Here is an 18,101-nt window from a genome sequence, read left to right as displayed (position 1 = left end):
TCAGCTGGTCTCTGCTCTTTATCTCTTCTATGCTCTCTTATATTCATCACTGAGTTAAGTTAAGAGGAGATGCAAATGGGCATATCCCACCTGTACAGAGTTAGCTCTTGGGGGGCCTGCAGACAAGACTTTTCCTGAACACATCTGCGAAATCTTTATGGATATGTCAAATAAATTTTTAACATTCAACCCACTTAAAGACTGCTAAATGGTTGCTCATATTAATTGTGACCAACGTTTCTAACAAAGAGATGTATAGTAGAAAGTTTAGTAGTAGAAAGGTTTTATGCCACTTGGAGTGGATATCACTAATACGGTCATCTAAGACGCACAGCTTTGACTATGAGCTAACAGCTTGCTCACCCATTTGGTGTTTAAACCTTCTGTTTGTGAAGGGCAGCCAATTAGAAGAAGGATGGCTTAAAGAGCGTTTTTCAAATTGTGGGTCAACTGAGGACCTCTACCAAGTCCCAATTTAAGATGAATAGGAATTACTGTGAACTCTGAATCATTCAGAGCTGTTCTAATAGAGTCCAGGAATAAAAAAAAGAAAAAGAATGGTGCACCTTTTAAAGACCGACTGATCTGACTAAGTAATGTTTTATCTACAGGGAATGGTGGAAGTATAATGTATAAAAGCTATGGCAAGACAAGAACAGGTGGCAGGTGTATGTGTGTTTGTGTGTGTGGTCAGATCTTGGCAGTCAGTCACTGGTGGTGAGCTATGAGGCTTAACTGGCTTTATCTTAGATGGTACTGAAAGGCCACGCTGGCTGCCAGACGTTATGAAGGTATAACTGCTTGAGAAGAAGTATATCCAGATGTGTGCTGGTGTGCACGCTAATGGCCCTCAGTGACTCTCAGATTAGCGAACACACCACCCACCCACCCCCCCACACACACACACACACACAGCCCAGCAAACAAACACATAAAAGTACTGTCAAAAGAATCTCCTCAGGCTCCCTCACAGGAAGGCCCCATTAAAGTGTGTGCATTGATTAGAAAAAAAAAAGTCTGCCCTGTGGCTCCCGATAGCCATCTCCTCCCCTCATTGGGTTTCTACTCAAGCTGCAAGCTGGGCAGCTCCAAGTCTATAACTGCACCCCCCAGGGGGAAACGCTATAATGGAGTTAAGGAACCTCTTTAAGCTCCAGATAAAGCAAATTTACCCATACTTAATGCCAGATTCCCCATGTTGCTTGTGGGCACATATATATTGGCATGCTGTGTTTTAAATGTGTTTAGTAATGGCAGCACAGTGGCACACTTTGTGTGCTCGTGTGTCTCTGACAGGAAGTAGATTTATTATATTTACTTGGTAGAAAAATTGACAAGTAGAGGGATTTATGTGCATTCAAACAACAGAGTGTAAGAGTCTCTCATAAAACATTAAGGTGTAACTCAGCTGGTCTTAGAGAAACACAAATCTGAAAATTCAAGTCCTTTTTATACACAGACTAATCTTGCTGCATTAAGTAAAGGGGGGGGGGGGGTATCAGTCAGTTAAAGGAACTTCCCATCCTGAAGACATTGTGGGCAGAAATAAAAGTGTTGAATCATTATTAGCATTTCCTCTATGCTGCCAAAGACTGCCATAAACCATTCACTTCCTGATGGCACAATTATTAATGTTGGTAATAAGTAGCATAGGTAACATTTTCAGAGGAGCCTGACTTTAATGAGCAGCCTCACTCGCATCTGCCACACAAGCAATACTATGTCTTACATGGGAATTCGACTGAGAGCCTGTCTTTCCCCTTGCAGTTGAAGCAATCTCATCATGACGTTATAATGTAGATAGATGGCTCTGACCTGGCAGACTATGCTCCATAACTGCTAATGGAAGAGAAAAGCAATATTTTACTTCTTGTGCAATTCTGCTGGCAGCCAGTCTGAATTACAAGGCTGTGGACCAAGACCGCCTTTGCTTTCTATTGATCTGTCCGAAAGCAGCACATCTAAGACAGCGAGAGAAACAGCGTACCAGATATGCATCATGTTAGTGGTAAAACAATGTCTTTCACCCTTTCACCAGCTCTCTTGAACCTATAATTTCAGTGGCTCTAATCAGCCATAGGATCAGCCTTGATCCCCACTTGACCTGGAAACCTTAATAAATTGCACTCTTTGATTGACACCACATTTGTACACTATACTTTTTCCCAGTGGCCCAATAAGTTTGTGGCTTATCTTTTTTTTTTTTTTTTTTGACTTATCATTTTTGAACAGTAACAGTGTGGAGGAGTCATGAGATTTCCTTTAGCATAGCTAGACTTTCCCATGCGTGAACAAGCATGGGAACCACTTAGTATAAAGTTCTGTCTTCACACTGAGCTAACATTTTAAAATCTGATCCTATTGTCAATGTTTCTCAATAGGAACAACAAACAGGCCAGAGGGAGCAAAACTAGCTCCGGTTAAACACTCAGGGACGGCAGTGTGTGCAGCAGTCCCTCTCCCTGTGAGGGATAAACACTGTGTCGTGTGGCCCGATCTGTTTACGAGTTCGCCTCTGGCCGGCCAGGGTCGCAGAGGTTTTGTGTGTGTGTGTGTGTGTGTGTGTGTGTGTGTGTGTGTGTGTGTGTGTGTGTGTGTGTGTGTGTGTGTGTGTGTGTGTGTGTGTGTGTGAGAGAGAGAGTGTTGGGGAATGTGTGATAGAGGGATTACAGGCGAGCTAGCCGTCGCTTTCATGAGGAAAAAAACAAACACAAGCAGAATGCTAGACCTGCTCAATGCATAGCGTTTATGGTTGGGAAATTAAGTTTTGGAGCTTGGCAGACTGATTCTCTCATCAATGCACAGTGTTGATGAGATATGTGGTTGAGCTTCAGTCTAGGATGACCAGACAGAACAAATAAAATGTGGGGCAAAAAGTAGCCTGTGTACACCCACTGTGGGGGTTGTTGCTAATAATCATAGGTTAACAAATAAACACACATACACAAATAATGCAGGTGTTCTCTTGTTCTCTGGAGACTATCTATCCTGTTTCCTTTGTTCTGATTTTCTCTTTTATCTCTTCTTTCCTGGCAGATTTGTCTTTTTTTGTTCACCTGTCATATTCCACCTTTTCCCTGAATGACGCATGTTGAACCCCTCGGAGAGGCGAGCCGAAGTCGTACCAGCCCTCCTGGCAGTGCTCAGCTCTGGCTCCTGATTTTGCAGCTGTTCCCTGGAACCCAACTCGAAGCCGGTTTTACCGCCCTTCTAGGGAACGTGGAGCGGCCTGGGATACATGCTTCTGAACTTACCCACAGGGATGTTTCACAAGAGGCCAGCTGGGAAGTCAGTGGGAGCCAATAGGAAGGTGAGGGGGGTTGAAGGAGAGGGTCAATACCAGAATCCGAAGAGAGTGAAGAGAAAGAATTGGAATGGGTAACGGATGGAGAAAGATTAAAGAGGCTCTGCTTCTGGTTCTGGTTTGTGTGTGAGAAAACCAGAAAAGATGAGTTAGATGACGCACTTTTGATTTTGTTGTCATAAATGTATAATGACAGCTTCATTTTTTCACGTTTTTAAGCCATTTCATAAGCATGCAACAGTCAGCAGGACAACAGCTCACTTCAGAATGCAACCAAAACTTTTCATATGTATCTCCTCTCACTGGGGTGGGATGGTGGCAGGGTGTCACCTCTGAGCAAGAAGGTCCTCGGTTCAAATTCACTGGCACACTGGAGCCCTTCAGTGTGGACTTTACATGCTCGCCACCATCTAAGTGCCCCAACATGGGGTAGCTGGCATTAAGCGGTAGGTGTTTTTGCCACGTTTGCAAAAATAACATAATCTGCACACAGATGTGCACATTTAACCACAAGTCCTCATTAATAATGAGTCTTCCTCTCTTCACTGAGTGCTAGGAAAGAATCGTTTCGCTGCCCAATCCATCAGTGGTAGTCCGGTTCAGACCTCCATCTGAAAATAAAAATTAATGTACGATGAAAGACTCTATGCTGACGTGATATTCAGTGGTGCCCTGTGATCACTGAGTCTGTTGTAGGCTAAAAGCTGTGTGAAGAGTTTTGAAGTAAAATCAGCGAGGAAATAATTAAGAGTCTCCTGTTAGGATCATATGTTTTGGTCTTTGTTGAAAACTTTTATATGCTTTCACCATGACTTTTACCTCTACAGTAAAAAAAAATGTGTACTATAAGCACAATGAAATGGCCTGGCCTTTTGTATTCAGTGAAACAAAGCATTTTTTCCCTTTTCTCTGACTCTGAATTCATGTGGACAGAGTGTATGCATGATTTAAAAAACATCACATTGCAACAAACTGAAACTAAAGTACATTCAGCTGGTCAATAAAGAGGGCAGGGTTCTACAATGTGGTCCATACTGTACTGATCACAGCTGTGTTATATTGCTGGTGAGAGAGCGACCCCTACTGGAAAGTTATGTCTTTACAATTTTCAAACAATCTGAGTTGCTTTGGTGCAATTTTCAAATTCTGTGCATCATCCTACTGTTATGACAATTGTGAAATATCAATGATTTGGGGGGTAATCATTCCAATTTTTTATGACTTAACCAATCAACTTTTTCCTTAATGATATGACCTTATTGTTTTGTATTTCTGACCGATTAGTTAGTAGTATTAAAAATTCAAATGTTTTGGTCCTCTCAGGGACACCAGTGCATGGGCGTAACTTTGTGCTGAACATTGGGGGGCTCAAGATCTCAGTCTAAATAAATAAATAATAAATTCCAGATAATTAAACATGCAGCTATTTTGCTGGTAATAACTGAAATGAGTGAAGAAAAACAACAGCCTATTTATGTAAGATAATTCATCATTTTATTTTGACCACCGTGGTTTACACAATGGCAAAGAAATGAACTGTTCATTTACAACAAAGAAAAAAAACAAACTTTCTGAGATGTGAACTTCAGAAATGTGCCAGACATACAGTCCTGTGAAAAAAATCTATTTGCATGTTTATATTTGCCATAGTCATTTCCAATTATGATAACTCCATTCTGTAAATACTCCAGTTATCTTTGTCTAATGTTAAAATTTGCCTGATGATCTGAAGCATGTAATATTGACATTATTTTATTACTTTTTTAGGTAATAAAATAAAGTATTTCATTGTAATCATTTGAAGTATATGAGCAGGTTATATTTGCAGGTAACACATGATTGCTTGGGTTTTTGCCCACCTGCAATACCTTCATAGCCCACGAGGGCGCGTAAAGGGACCTATATTTCGGCTATCGCTGAAACAGCCAACATAAATATACTTCAGTGCAGTAGGGGGCGGAACATAGCAGTTGCCTTTCATCCGCCACTACACACAAAGAAGAAGAAGAAGAAGAAGAAGAAGCCGCACTAACAGAAAGCGAAGAAGAAAGCGAAGAAGAAAGCGATCACTGTAAGGTGTTTGTTTTCGTGTCATCACTGGTAATCTTTTCGATTAATGGAATAGCAGATACCAACTTTTATGCATTTATATAAGGTAAGTTGGACGTTTGTGAGCTATAGGCACCAATTGACTATCGCTCGTATAATGTAGAATAGTTAAATTCAGGTCCTGTGGACTTGCACGATAGCTACCTGATGCTAGTTATCGTCCTAACGTTACTGGGGCGTGTTAATGTGCGTGCTAGCTAAAACAGTGCTATCTATCAGTAGTAGTATTGGCGACGCTTAGTTGAATATCCCTGACCTGTTGGTGATTGTTGTCAACAGTCAGCTTTGTAACATCGCAGTAATAATAATATGGTTGCTTAAATCTAATGGACCTGCAGTGTGTCCTTAATAAGAATCATGCAAAGGTTGTATCCAGCAAAGCCCTGACACAGGGCCTGAGAGAGGTGCAGTAAGTGTCCACATCCATCTATAAAACACGGTGAGGGTTCGGTAATGGTTTTGTGCGGCATTTGAGACAGATGTGTTGTGAGTTTCTCAAAATTGAAGGAAATATAAATGCAAAAAAGTACAGTCAGATTTTGATCCATCGTGCGCTATCATTTTGAAAGGATCTGATTCACAACAGCTTCATTTTTCTGAATTGCAATGATCCCAAACACACTGCAAGGCACTAAAAGCATACCTGAATAGAAAAACACACAAGTATTCTAAAAAGCAGCCAACATCCAGAGAAGAGCTTTAAATGTCCTATAAGAAACCTGGACAAATATTCCTGAAAAAGTAAAGAAATGAGAAAAGCTTGGCTAACAGACTTCGAGCTATGTTGAAGAATAAAGATGGTCGTGTCATGTGACCTTACAAAGCTGTTTATTGTCTTAAATGAATGTATGAACATAACATGTGGTAAACTTTTATTTCTTATTATTTTATCCAGTGATGGAGCCCGATTACCCTCTAGAAACACTACATACTGAAAGTGATCATGATAGCGTTTACAACACCTCCTGGGTCTCTGTGTGTCCCCGAGGCCTCTGGAAGGTCCACCAAAAGCGACTAAACAGTCAGCAGACAGCTTCTGATCCAGCAGATGTAACACGTATGATACTTGTCTAACATTTGTTCCTTGTTATAATGAATGAGTTGTCTTGTACTCCAGCTAACAAATATTTCTTTGTATCTTACAGCAATTTCATCAAATAATTGTCCAAGGTTGGGTTCGCTGTGTAGAGTCCGAGTGCGTCTCAAAGCTAACAATGATGAAGCAGAGAATGTAGCATGTGAAAAAACAGGTGAGAAGCTGCCAGCCCAGCCTGATCCGTTCACCGCTGAACTTACTGAATCTGGTACCACACCCTTTGTGAGGTGTAAAGACTCTGTGCTGCAGGTCCCACTGGGTGACTGGACAACACTGAGGCTAGGGGATGGTCAGTGTGACATCACAGAGGCGTGTTTGGAGGGAATGAGAGCTGGGGAGAAGTGTGAGGTAAGATTTAACTGAGTATTGAAGTCTTTGTTTCGGTATTCTGTTTTTTGATGGATGAGGCAGAAAAAATAAATGGACACGTGAACTTCAAGAAATAAGAAAAGCTTAAAGTGCATTTGGTGTCACAGAAACAGGAGTATTTGAAAACGTTCTTTACAGTTTGTATTCTGTACTATATGTATTCTGGGATATCTGTCTCCAAGTCCACTGTATCAAGTCTGGGATCAATCTGTCTTAGCTTGCAGTAAATGATAACCAATCAGACGTCAGGGTCAGTTGACGAGCCGCAGTGATGATTTAAATTGTTTCTTGATTCCCTGCAGCAAAGGAGCCATGAAAAAATTAATTAAATAGACAAATAATTAAATGTGTAAAATAAAATTGATTGATGTTTTAATAAATTGAAATTTAATTAATTATTTCAGCATTAATTAATTTGTGACACATTTGCCCCCTTATTGATAGATGTATTTAATTTCTTTAATTTTGCCGCTGCTTGACCTCCACAGTGTTTCTTATTTATTTATTTATTTCACACTTGGTACAACAGTTTAGTGGAAACTGTTGAGTCGTTGAGCATTATGCATAATTATTCTAAAACTATCTATTAACCTCAAAAAAAGAAAGGGATCCTTAACAATCGCACATTTATTTATCAACATACTTTAAAGTCCATTGATCTTATCTTCTTCCATGTCCATTTTACAACTTCCTCTTGTCCTTTTCCACCCGAAGTAGCATCTGTTCTTGTAAAGGATGAACTAATTGTTTTTAAGCTCATAGCCATGATTGGTCGTAACCGTCTGCCTATCTTGGTAATGTTATCTCGTATAAATGTCCAATTCCTCAAGATCCTTAATCGTTATAACCTTGGCTTCTTCTGGTGTTCCATTAAGTTTAATCATCACTTTACAGTTCCTCGTCCAGGTTGCTTGAATCTTTTTTCCCGTAATATGTGAGCTTGTCTCGCAATATCTGCATTTCTTTTTGTAAGATGTTCATTCAAATATACTCGGCTTCCTCTCAAAAGGCTGGACCGCCTCAGCAAGTCAACTTTGTGTTTACAGTTTACAAATCTCACTACAATTGCTGGAGGAGCATTAGTGTGCCTTCTAGGGAGGGAATAGCATGCAGATATATTATTACTATGCAGGGGAAGTTTTTTATTCGAAAAGAATTCCACAACCTGCCGTTCCAGCGACTGTAGCTCCTCCGTCGGGGGCTCGTCAGACTCGGTGACTCTTGCATAACTCCTGTGTTTAGTTTCCAGACCCGTAATAATCACTTCCTCAAGTCGAGCCTGCTGTTCTAGATCGTCCACCTTCCTTTCCAAAAACTGGATTGTCTTGTCTTTCTCCTTAATCAGATTTTTTATCATCGACATTAATATTCCTTGTTGCTTATTTACTTTTACAATTTCAGACGTCAGCGAGTTAAGTGAATGCTTAATCTCCTCCAAATCTTCTTCCACTTTCTTCATCTTTGCCATTTTGTGTCTTGTAAACGTCAGTCTTAGTTTATTTATTTGCCCAAACAAGGTCTATAACTGGAATTATTTGGAGTTTAAGACCAAACATCACGGCAGCACCGCGAGGACGCCAATCCGGCTGTGATTACGCCCGCCATCTTATCTCCAATTTCTCAAATTGATCTCTAATTTCTGACTGACCATCATTTGTTAGCTCATCCTAAAACACACATTTCTCTCAACCTGTGTAAATACTGTTTTGTTTAAATGATCTTTCCCTTCATCTTTCTTGATGAAATCACGATGGCTAAATGACCGATGCTCTGTCTTAACATTGTATTTTGCTACCCAGATACAACTTTCTCCTTTGGAAACTGGACCAGATGCTGCTGTTCCCCACCCCTCAGATGAAAGCCTTCCCTTTTTTGCCACAGTGGAATTGCAAGCTTTCACACCAGGCAAGGAAGCCTGGGAGATGTCTCCTGGTGAAAAATGGGAATGGGTCAAGTCACACAAGGACACGGGCGGAGTGAGATTCAGGAGCGAGGATTTGTGGGGGGCTGCGGACAGCTACAGCAAGGCCATGAAACTAGTCATCACTTTTTGTAATCACGTTAGAGATGTGGCGAAAAAGGGATGGGAGTATGAAGCTGAGGAGCAGAGAGAAGCAACTCTGGAAACACTTTATCCTTCAGCTGAAGAACTCAACAAAATGAAAGCTGACCTCCACTCCAACTTGTCCCTGTGCCAGCTAAAACTGAACCAACCAGAGCGGGCTAAGGCCAATGCTGCTAAAGCCACTCAGCTGGAACCCGGCTGTGCCAAAGCCTGGTACCGGCTGGGGAAAGCATGCCAGATTGTGAATGAATTGGAAGAGGCCAAACAGGCATTTAGGAAACTGCTGGAGCTGCAGCCAGAAATGCCTGCTGCTCTGAAAGCGCTTAAAGATATTGCAAGTAGAGAGAAAGCAACAAATGCACAGCTGGGACTGAGACTAAGCAAAATGTTCAGCTAAAGATAAAATGTCAGTAGAGAGAAATGTGTGTTCTCACGATTCCCCATTAAATGTAAGTGCATTAACAACCACTGCCTCGATCTAAAATAAAGCCACTGTGATGTAGATTCATGTTTCTCCTCCAACTCTGTTCTTCCTTTCTTGTGAGAGATGCACGAAGGTAGAAATCACACGTCAGAAGGTTTATTTGGAATTGTAGTTGCAGGAGAAAGAGACAAATTACACCATGACAACATTTCTTTGTAGCCCATCTTTTATATTATGGTCAATTCCCTCATTTCCCCCTTTTTTTTTTTTTTTCAGCTTTAAAAATGCCTTTAAAATGCATGGATAACAACAATAATTATATTTTAGCGTTATAAATATAATTTTGATAAAAATCCTCGTTCACGCCGGTAGATTAACCACGCTAACATAAGAAATGATTTTGGTAGTTACCAGTGCTGTTGATCCAGGGAGGCTATGGCAGAAACCCTACACTGGGTGGTGGTCTAATTATTATTTTTTCTTGTAAGAGAAAAACTTCCGTGTGAACTTTGACCCTAAACAGCCTCGACACAGTTTGCAGCACATTTCAGGCTAATAGATTCACATTTTTAAGGTATTTTTACTGCTGTCAAATGTAAAATTAGGTCACATTTGACACAAACCGTGTGTGAAGGGTTAAAACAGTAAAACGTTCTTGTACGTTTTACTCCCCCGCCGGGTGGAAAGCCGACACACCCAAATACACGGTTGCATCAAAATGCCGAAACCCGGGATCGAACCAGGGACCTTTAGATCTTCAGTCTAACGCTCTCCCAACTGAGCTATTTCGGCACACGATATTGTGAGGTTATCAGGGTCTACAAACTAGTAAATTGGCTACGAGGCAAAAAAAGATGTTTTCATTTCTGATGCGTGATTAGTTTGAGAAGAGCTTAGCCTGTCTTAACTCGTCGAGTTTACTACGTGACGTGATTTAGCCCCTCAGTTGTATGGTTCCGTTTCACCCACGTGAATATACTTAAACCTACATTATGCATTCTCGTTAAGTAAAACGTGGACTTATTTCAGCTTGGTTTTAATTATCTTCCGAGTTCAAGGGCGAATGCCTTTAAATAAGTAAATCGCTGCAGTCACATGTGAAGTCAGTTTGGTTCAAACATGCATAAGCCCCAAATGTTCATTATGAGCTGGAAATGGTGTAATCCACTAAAGTCTATAATGTTGGACACGTGACAAAGAAATAATTCAGTCAATTCCATGTGAAAAAATTAGAAATTTAAAGTTTTTGTCAAAATGTTCGCAAGGACAACATTGTGTGGTGGACCACTAGAGGGCTCCACTCACACCCAGTGTAAAGAAAGTCTGCTGCTGTGTTTTGGAGCAAAAAGTAGTCAGTTCTGTTGTGATGAGGAATAAACCAGGAGGAGAATCGAGAGCGCTCGTGTCGTCTGTGTTTACCTCCACAATAGCATTTCTAAACATACTAATTACATTAAGAAAGATAATTATTTCAGGAAAAAAAAAAATACTGGGATCAACCTTTTTACCCATCTAGTCATAAACCACTGCTGAGCAATGATACGCTTTAACTTTGTTAACGTCAAAGCTTGTAAAATCAAGTTAAAACTGAGGGTTATCTTCCAGTTTACATACGTTATAAAAACCTAAGCAAGGTTTTGAGCTGCCACTTGAGAAAGCATCGGTTTAAATTTGAGAAAAGCAATCGTTGATGCTTACAACATGTTCACTGCGTTTCCAAGTGCTGGGCAGCAGGTTGAGGGTCGCAGGCGCCAACAGACTAAATACTGATCCGCAAGGAGAGTAATTTGTGTGGATGGAGCTCAGATGGATGCTCTCCAAGATAAAGACAATGCTGGATACCTCCCACGCAGTCCATGACATGCTGGCTAGTCACAGGAGCATGTTCATGGAGAGACTGAGATTACCAAAAAGCACCACTGAACCACACAGGAAATGATTCCTGCCCGTGGCCATCTCCCTGTACAACTCCTCCAGCTAATACACTGTAAACACTGCAAATCGATCAAATATGAAGGTTGGGATGGCTACAAGAAATGACTCCAGCAAAAAGGATACACAGTTCACTGTTAGCATCAGAGCAGGCTAGTAATTTTCATACTGGTAATTTTTGGTTCATGTGAAATCTCTTCTTCTTCTGTGGTTCACACCACTCTCACCCACATAGAGCAAAAAAATTCTTACATCCGTATGCTCTTCGTGGACTTCTCATCTGCTTTCAACACAATGATCTCACAGACACTTGTTAATAAATTACTGACTCTTGGACTGAGCTCTACATGAAGGACCCCACTCACCCAGCACACTCACGCTTTGTCCCGCTCCCCTCAGGCAGGAGCGTTAAATGCTCCTCAGGCAGGAGGCTGAGGAGCGTTAAATGCCACCAGACTGAGAAACAGTTTCATTTCAGAAGCTGTGAGACTTCTCAATGCATAATGGACAAGAACTGTTATTGTAGCGCCTTAATCACTACTGACACTTACTGACACCGCCACTTTATCAGTGCTGGTCATCATGCCCTTTTGCTGCTACATTTCTACATCCATACTCCATACTGGTAGGTTGTTGCCGTTTTTCTATTATGTTTTATTTATTTATCACTTTTTAAATTCTGTTTCTTCGTTATTGTTTCTTTTCGCTCCGGGACCGTGTTTCGTTCCACCTCATGTAAACATGTGATGCAAATGACAATATAGCTTCCTTGAATCATTTTGTTTCTGTGCAAAAAGTAAAATTATGTAATAATGTAATCCAAAATAAAATGTGTTTGTAAAAGCTGTGTTTTAATGGGAGGGGTGATAAATCTATCTTCATTTGCATCGTAATGAAATGTTCAGTCTGATCATATAAATTATAAAAAATATAGAGAAAAATGAAAGTGGTCACATGTGGTTTATTTTGCTCTTCTCAGAAAAGAAGTTGCCAAGTAAAAAAAAAGAGAAAAATCAAGAAACTATTACTTTGCTGACATTCATATTGATAAAGTCTCATAATGACAGATGTAATGTTGCAGTATTAAATGGTTCAAGGTTCTTTATTTGTCACATGCATAGTTATACAAGTATAACACACAGTGAAATGTAGCCTGACACGCTCCTGGACATGTGCAAAAATGGGGGGGGGGGGGGTAGAGGAAGAACATTATATATCTATATATATATACTTATATACATTGGGTGAATGTGCAGTAGTAGCAGCTGCCCCCCCCCCCATACACGCACACACTCAGTTCTTCTTATTCTTCTGTGACTTTGTGCTGTCCGTTTGCCTCTGGGCTGCTGACAGATGTTTCCATGCATCCAAAATGAGCGCCAGCGGTATGACGATCCACAGGATATTCATAAACACAAAGTAGAACCAGAAGTAGATTGGATGTCCCAGCTCGCTGTGGGCGTAGCCATCTCTGTGCTCTGTGAAGAAGTAGAGTACCGCTCCATATGCCTGGCCTGAGTCAGATTACGTGAGAAGACAAAATAAAGCTACAATTAAGCAACAATTTATTTCCATCTGAGGTTGACATGAAGATAGCTTCTGTCCCGTCTTACCTACTGAAATGATGAGCTGCAGGAGAAATCTGTAGGGCTTGTTGGTTAAAAAGGCATAAACAGCCCAAAAGCTGAATGGACCCCACAACCAAGCAGTCACAGTCTCCATACAAACAGTAAAGTTATCAGCGCTAGAGAGAAAAGAAACATCAATCGCAACTTTTTTAAATCATTTTTATGCACAAAATTGAGAGCAGAAATGAACTTACATTGCATATCGACTGTCTCCCTTGCAGTACTCTTTCCCTGTGAGAGAAAAACATAAAACACATTGACCAGATTGTACACACACACACACACGCACACACACGCACACACACACACGACAGGTAGGTTATGCATTTTTCTAAACACATGTTCTCCGTTAGTACTCACACAGCTGTGACAGAAAGCGCTGATCTCCTGGAATTATATCATAATATAGCGAGAACCAGCCCTCGATTACACAATGGATGAAGCCACAAACAGCAAACCAGCACACAGCCAGGCGCCTCCATGCGCCCAGCCTGCTGGTGGCCTGGCCGGTGATCAGCCAGGTCACCAGCATAAACAGCCCAGACACAGAAAACAGAAACACCAGAATCTCTGACATCGACCGATCGTTGGCCGCATAATTGGGAATTGAAAGGTTCCGAGGCCAGTAAGGGTGATGAGATGCTTTAGAGGAGTCCATTATCTGTTTGAATACAGAAACATAATCAGCACCGGACTTAAAAGTGTAGAGTTAAACATTCTGTATTACATTATATTACATTCTGTTCTAGCTAATTCACAGAGTTAAAAGTGTAACGTTTTATGTGAGAAGTTCATCAGTGTGCTTTTATCCTTACCGTAGATGCCACCAAATGCGTGTTCAGCTCCACAGGTAATTTGACTTAATACACAGCAGGTCAAAGATTCACTGCTATCTAACATACCTGCGCACATAAACTCAAACGAGGAACTCCGTGCCTGAGGGACGTTACCTGTGGATCACAACAGCCAATCAAACATCTTTAAGCATAGAGCTATTGCACATGAGATCTACTGGCTCACTGATTGGCTCTTCCTCTCGGAACATGGACGTTGTCTATGACATCTACCAATGAAAAGGGATCAGCCCTCTTTTTCAAGGCGAAAGTCATACAATATTTTAGGGTAGGGTAGAAAATGGCCTTCAATCGGAAGATGCTGATAATGATTTCGTAAGGAAATATTTACAGTTAACCTTTCACTCGCATGGACTGAAAATGACGAGAAACAAAATGTAGCTGAAGTAAAGCCCTCTTAAATATACAAACCTAACGTGGAGTGTACCCATGTGATTTCCGATGATCATTTGGTCTAAATAGGTTAAAGGAAAAGACTTGTAATTACCCTAAAAACCTTACATTTTTACTTTAAAGTATACGAAACAAAATTTGCTCTTTACGGCATAGTAAGAAAAAGAGTCGTCCCAAGCCGTGCCAGGGTTTTATCCCTGCCGTGACCCGGATTCGAACCGGGGTTGCTGCGGCCACAACGCAGAGTACTAACCACTATACGATCACGGCGCGCTACTGGGAGACATGCTCAACAGTGTAGCAGAAGCGTATATGTAACTGTGTGAGCTGCGTCGTCGAAGAGTGGTTTGACGTCTCGCGGCAGACGACTGCTGTTTAAAGTGTCGTGGTGACCGTGTGCGGATCTGCTTTCCCTTAAAAAATAGTTTAATTAATTGATATCCTAATGTGAGTCCTGCATAAATAGTTTCTTTTTTAATACTTAGAGTCGTTTTCATCTTAGCTAAAGTTTTTTAAGCTGTTTTTTTAATCAGTTCTTCAGATGGTACCTGTCAAAGCTGCAAAAAGGAGGAACAGTAGTAAATATTAAATGTCACTTAAATACTAAATATATGTATAAATAAGTCACAGTTTCAAATATATCCTTCATCTATAGAGATGTAGTCGCAGCCGTTATCGCTCCCATATGGTCTAGCGGTTAGGATTCCTGGTTTTCACCCAGGCGGCCCGGGTTCGACTCCCGGTATGGGAACTTTGTTTTTTTTGTTTTATTTTGGTTTTATGGTTTTATCAAATTTGGAGCAAAATGTTTTGTATTCATACTTTAATGAGATTCGACAATTTACTTAGTGACTTAGAAAATCACTGACTGTAAAACAGCAACAAAAATTTATGGGAAGGGTAATCTTAACAATATCTCAATATTATTGCTTTCGTACAGCGTTTCTTCGAGTCCATTTCCATAACAGTACATAGGATTCCAGGACTCATAAATGACTCAAAGTCACACTTCACAAGTGTATTAGCGATATGTTTGGTATTAGTATTTTCTGTATGTTTGATATATGAACACGTGGTGTATACCACGTGGTTACGTGTCACATGACGGTACACGGAAGCACTCAACAGATTCTGTTCGGTTTACTCAAACGTTGTACATCAAAATAGCGGTAAAGACTACCTGCGAAGGAGACTTAAATTGGCGCAGAGAGTGAGTATGGGTGTGTCAGAATCAGAGGAATCTTCTTTGTTGCTGGACGAAAAGCTGCTTCGTTTCATGGAGCAGCTGGAGTTACTGGAGGAGAAGCGAGCCACTTTCAACTCTCTCATAGAGCAGGTACCTGTAGTGTCCTTGTTGATAAATAGCCAACATCAGACATTTAAGTTCAATTTTTGCTCCCTAAGAATGTGTAGGTAAAAATATAGAAAATAAATCAAAATGTATATATGGCATTTTGGGCTGTAGGTGTTATATAATGGGAAATATCTTAGTGTGATATATTAACAGACTTTAGGGCTATGTTGACTGTGTTTAAATTCCATAAAAAGCCATATAAGGATTTTCAAAATAAATTTACGCAAAAAAGGTTTGTAATAAAAATGCTCTTTTTTTACATTCTGCCTGTATAATTTGACATTACCATTTTCCCCTCAGGGGTGGTTTTCTATGAGCAAGGCACGATATACGATGGGAAACAAACAAGTCTCTGCACTTCAGTATGCAAGTGAGATTGAGCCACTAGTCTGTGTTCAAACTAGGTGAGGAATCAGTAATTTTTATGAAAAATGAAAAGTCTGTTGATCACTTTAATTTGTTTAAAATGCTCTTTTAAAACGTATATTTGTATGTAACAGGACACTGGACAATGGCGAGGTGGAATTCACCACTGAAAGATGTACACAAACGTGTCGTAAAGAGTCTGGAAAAGATCAGAGAGCTATAGAGGATATAGGACCTCAAGAAGAAGGTGATGCAGTATTAAAGATGTGCGTCGTTGATGTCTACTATTAACTCTGTTATTGATGACAGTATTTGATTTACAAGGTGTCAGGAGAAGAAACAGACCAAAAAGAGAGATCGGAGAAAAAGAGGAAAGCGAGAGCACTGGTAGCGAGAAAGCTCCAGCTGGAAAACGTGACCAGAATCCTCAGCAAGACCCACTGAAGTGGTTTGGAGTTTTGGTGCCACAGTCTCTAAAACATGCACAATCATCTTTCAAGCAAGGTATGTTACATGCCCAAGGACATCTTAGTGTTATGGTTTCAGGTGAAACCTACTCTGCCTCAACTATGGATGAGATTATACTTTCAATGTCTGCAAATAAGCTAGGGTCTGCTGTCATCTGAGATGGAAATTTCATGATCGGATGGTGAGCACGAGGGTCCGTGCGAATGCAGAGAAATTATCTTATACTACACATGTGTCCCAGCTGGTTGACTTCACAGAAGTATAACAGGAACCATGTGGAGTATGATCAAGGCTTAACATGTGACGACTTCTGGACATATATCAGATGAACCAGTCTTTGAATTTGATTCATATGTGCCAGTATTGCCATCTCAAAACAATGCAGCTAGAGAGATCGCAACCACAAACACAAAAAATCTACAAAACTGACGATATGCATGTATAGCTTTTAGGAAAAAAAATATGCTACAGAGAAATAAAACACAGGAAAACTGAAAAACATAAAGAGAACACGTGCAATATAATCTGCAGCACATAAAATGCCTTTTTTATTATTGTGTCTATTACCATGTAATGCAAGACTCTAGATATGCAAACCTTAACTCATATGCATATGAATCAAGGTTTGCTTTGTACAGCTTGTTAGATATGAATAGAGGTTTCCAGAGTCCTGTGTATACTCACAGCACGATGGCTACAGCTTCTGTTGCATAAGTAAATTTGGATATGGGCAAAGATATTTCTTGAAGGTAGGAGAAAGCTCCTACTGTTCAGCTGCTCCACCACTCACCAATTTAATTGTTGTTTTCTGTCATTACAGTAATAGAACTGTCTGCTGAGATCGCAGCACTCCAGACTGCAGTTTTGAGCGCCAGACAGGAGCTGAAACACAGCTTGCAAAGCAAGCACACTCCAGGGGAAAGGCTCAGCAACTCAGCTGGACAAGGTAGCAGACATAATACTTCTGCTGAGTCAAAGCAGGAGGAGGCTGAAAAACAGCTTTCAGCCAAGGACAGTCAGGAGATGATGCTCCAGGGGCTCGTTAACTAAAAAGAGAGCTTCCTGGTGGAGCTGGACGAGCAGATCCCAGCAGTTCAAGCTCTTTCTGTGGAAATCATTGGTAATTTATTTATTTGATCTCTTTTTTTTCCTTTTAATTGAGATGGATGTGTTTGTGAAAATGGTCTTATTACACATGTTGTAAAATCATCTGTTTAAATGTTTTCAATAAATGGCAAGCAGTGCTTTGACATAAGGCTGCCTGTTTTTGTGTGTGTGCTGTAACTAATTACTTTATTAATTGTTAATAAAAGTGTAACTTCTTTATTTTATCAAACACAATCCATTAATTAAAAAAAGTTCAGGGTTGGCAGCTTGTGGAAATGTTTCATAGATGTTGTTTGTGAAATAGATTAGAAATAGTATATTCTCTGCATTTTCTTTCCAGACGTATTGCTTGTGGAGCCCAAAAATGCTGAATACTAAAATGTAAAAATATACCGAGTAATTATATACATAAAATATACAAATGAACCAACAATTTTTGAAAACGAAGTCACATTAAATTAAAAAATATACCTCAATCATGCACTATTAAAATGTCTGAACCTCTTTGTGTTGACTATTACTTCTTGTATTTATAGCCTAACAACAGGTCAACACACACTTACATCCCACGTCTCCGCAAAACCCCGTTTAAAAACACACGAAAAGCTGAAAGATGTGTTTTGTTGTGTTTA

The 18,101-nt window shown here is 40.3% G+C and overlaps 3 protein-coding genes and 3 non-coding genes across 6 annotated transcripts; 3 read left to right on the top strand and 3 right to left on the bottom strand.

Annotated features, from left to right (window-relative positions):
• Positions 1–5,313: 5,313 nt before the first annotated feature.
• Positions 5,314–9,447, top strand: fkbpl (FKBP prolyl isomerase like). The gene is made up of 4 exons (XM_084918072.1): positions 5,314–5,459; positions 6,309–6,470; positions 6,559–6,857; positions 8,678–9,447. The coding sequence occupies exons 2-4, from the start codon at positions 6,311–6,313 to the stop codon at positions 9,338–9,340; spliced, it is 1,122 nt and encodes a 373-aa protein (XP_084774198.1). The 5' UTR covers positions 5,314–5,459; positions 6,309–6,310; the 3' UTR covers positions 9,341–9,447.
• A 639-nt stretch (positions 9,448–10,086) lies between these two features.
• Positions 10,087–10,159, bottom strand: trnaf-gaa (transfer RNA phenylalanine (anticodon GAA)). Its single transcript has one exon. It is a non-coding gene; the product is annotated as a tRNA-Phe (tRNA).
• Positions 10,160–12,240: 2,081 nt separating this feature from the next.
• On the bottom strand, positions 12,241–13,908 carry ebp (EBP cholestenol delta-isomerase). Its single transcript, XM_084917463.1, has 5 exons — positions 13,743–13,908; positions 13,288–13,588; positions 13,122–13,158; positions 12,913–13,043; positions 12,241–12,813 (listed from the first exon to the last, which is right to left on the bottom strand). Exons 2-5 carry the CDS (start codon positions 13,583–13,585, stop codon positions 12,593–12,595), a joined length of 687 nt encoding a protein of 228 aa, XP_084773589.1. The 5' UTR covers positions 13,586–13,588; positions 13,743–13,908; the 3' UTR covers positions 12,241–12,592.
• Positions 13,909–14,372: 464 nt separating this feature from the next.
• trnah-gug (transfer RNA histidin (anticodon GUG)) lies at positions 14,373–14,444 on the bottom strand. The gene has a single exon. It is a non-coding gene; the product is annotated as a tRNA-His (tRNA).
• A 409-nt stretch (positions 14,445–14,853) lies between these two features.
• Positions 14,854–14,925, top strand: trnae-uuc (transfer RNA glutamic acid (anticodon UUC)). The gene has a single exon. It is a non-coding gene; the product is annotated as a tRNA-Glu (tRNA).
• A 338-nt stretch (positions 14,926–15,263) lies between these two features.
• vma22 (vacuolar ATPase assembly factor VMA22) lies at positions 15,264–17,973 on the top strand. The gene is made up of 5 exons (XM_084917218.1): positions 15,264–15,510; positions 15,829–15,932; positions 16,029–16,141; positions 16,219–16,398; positions 17,183–17,973. Exons 1-5 carry the CDS (start codon positions 15,391–15,393, stop codon positions 17,410–17,412), a joined length of 747 nt encoding a protein of 248 aa, XP_084773344.1. The 5' UTR covers positions 15,264–15,390; the 3' UTR covers positions 17,413–17,973.
• Positions 17,974–18,101: the final 128 nt, after the last annotated feature.

Source organism: Perissodus microlepis, chromosome 20 (assembly GCF_051167445.1).
Source record: "Perissodus microlepis isolate ML-2025 ecotype Zambia chromosome 20, ASM5116744v1, whole genome shotgun sequence".
NCBI classification, from domain to species: Eukaryota; Metazoa; Chordata; class Actinopteri; order Cichliformes; family Cichlidae; genus Perissodus; species Perissodus microlepis.
The sequence above is the reverse complement of the archived record's forward strand: the minus strand, read 5'-3'. Positions and strand labels throughout refer to the sequence as shown.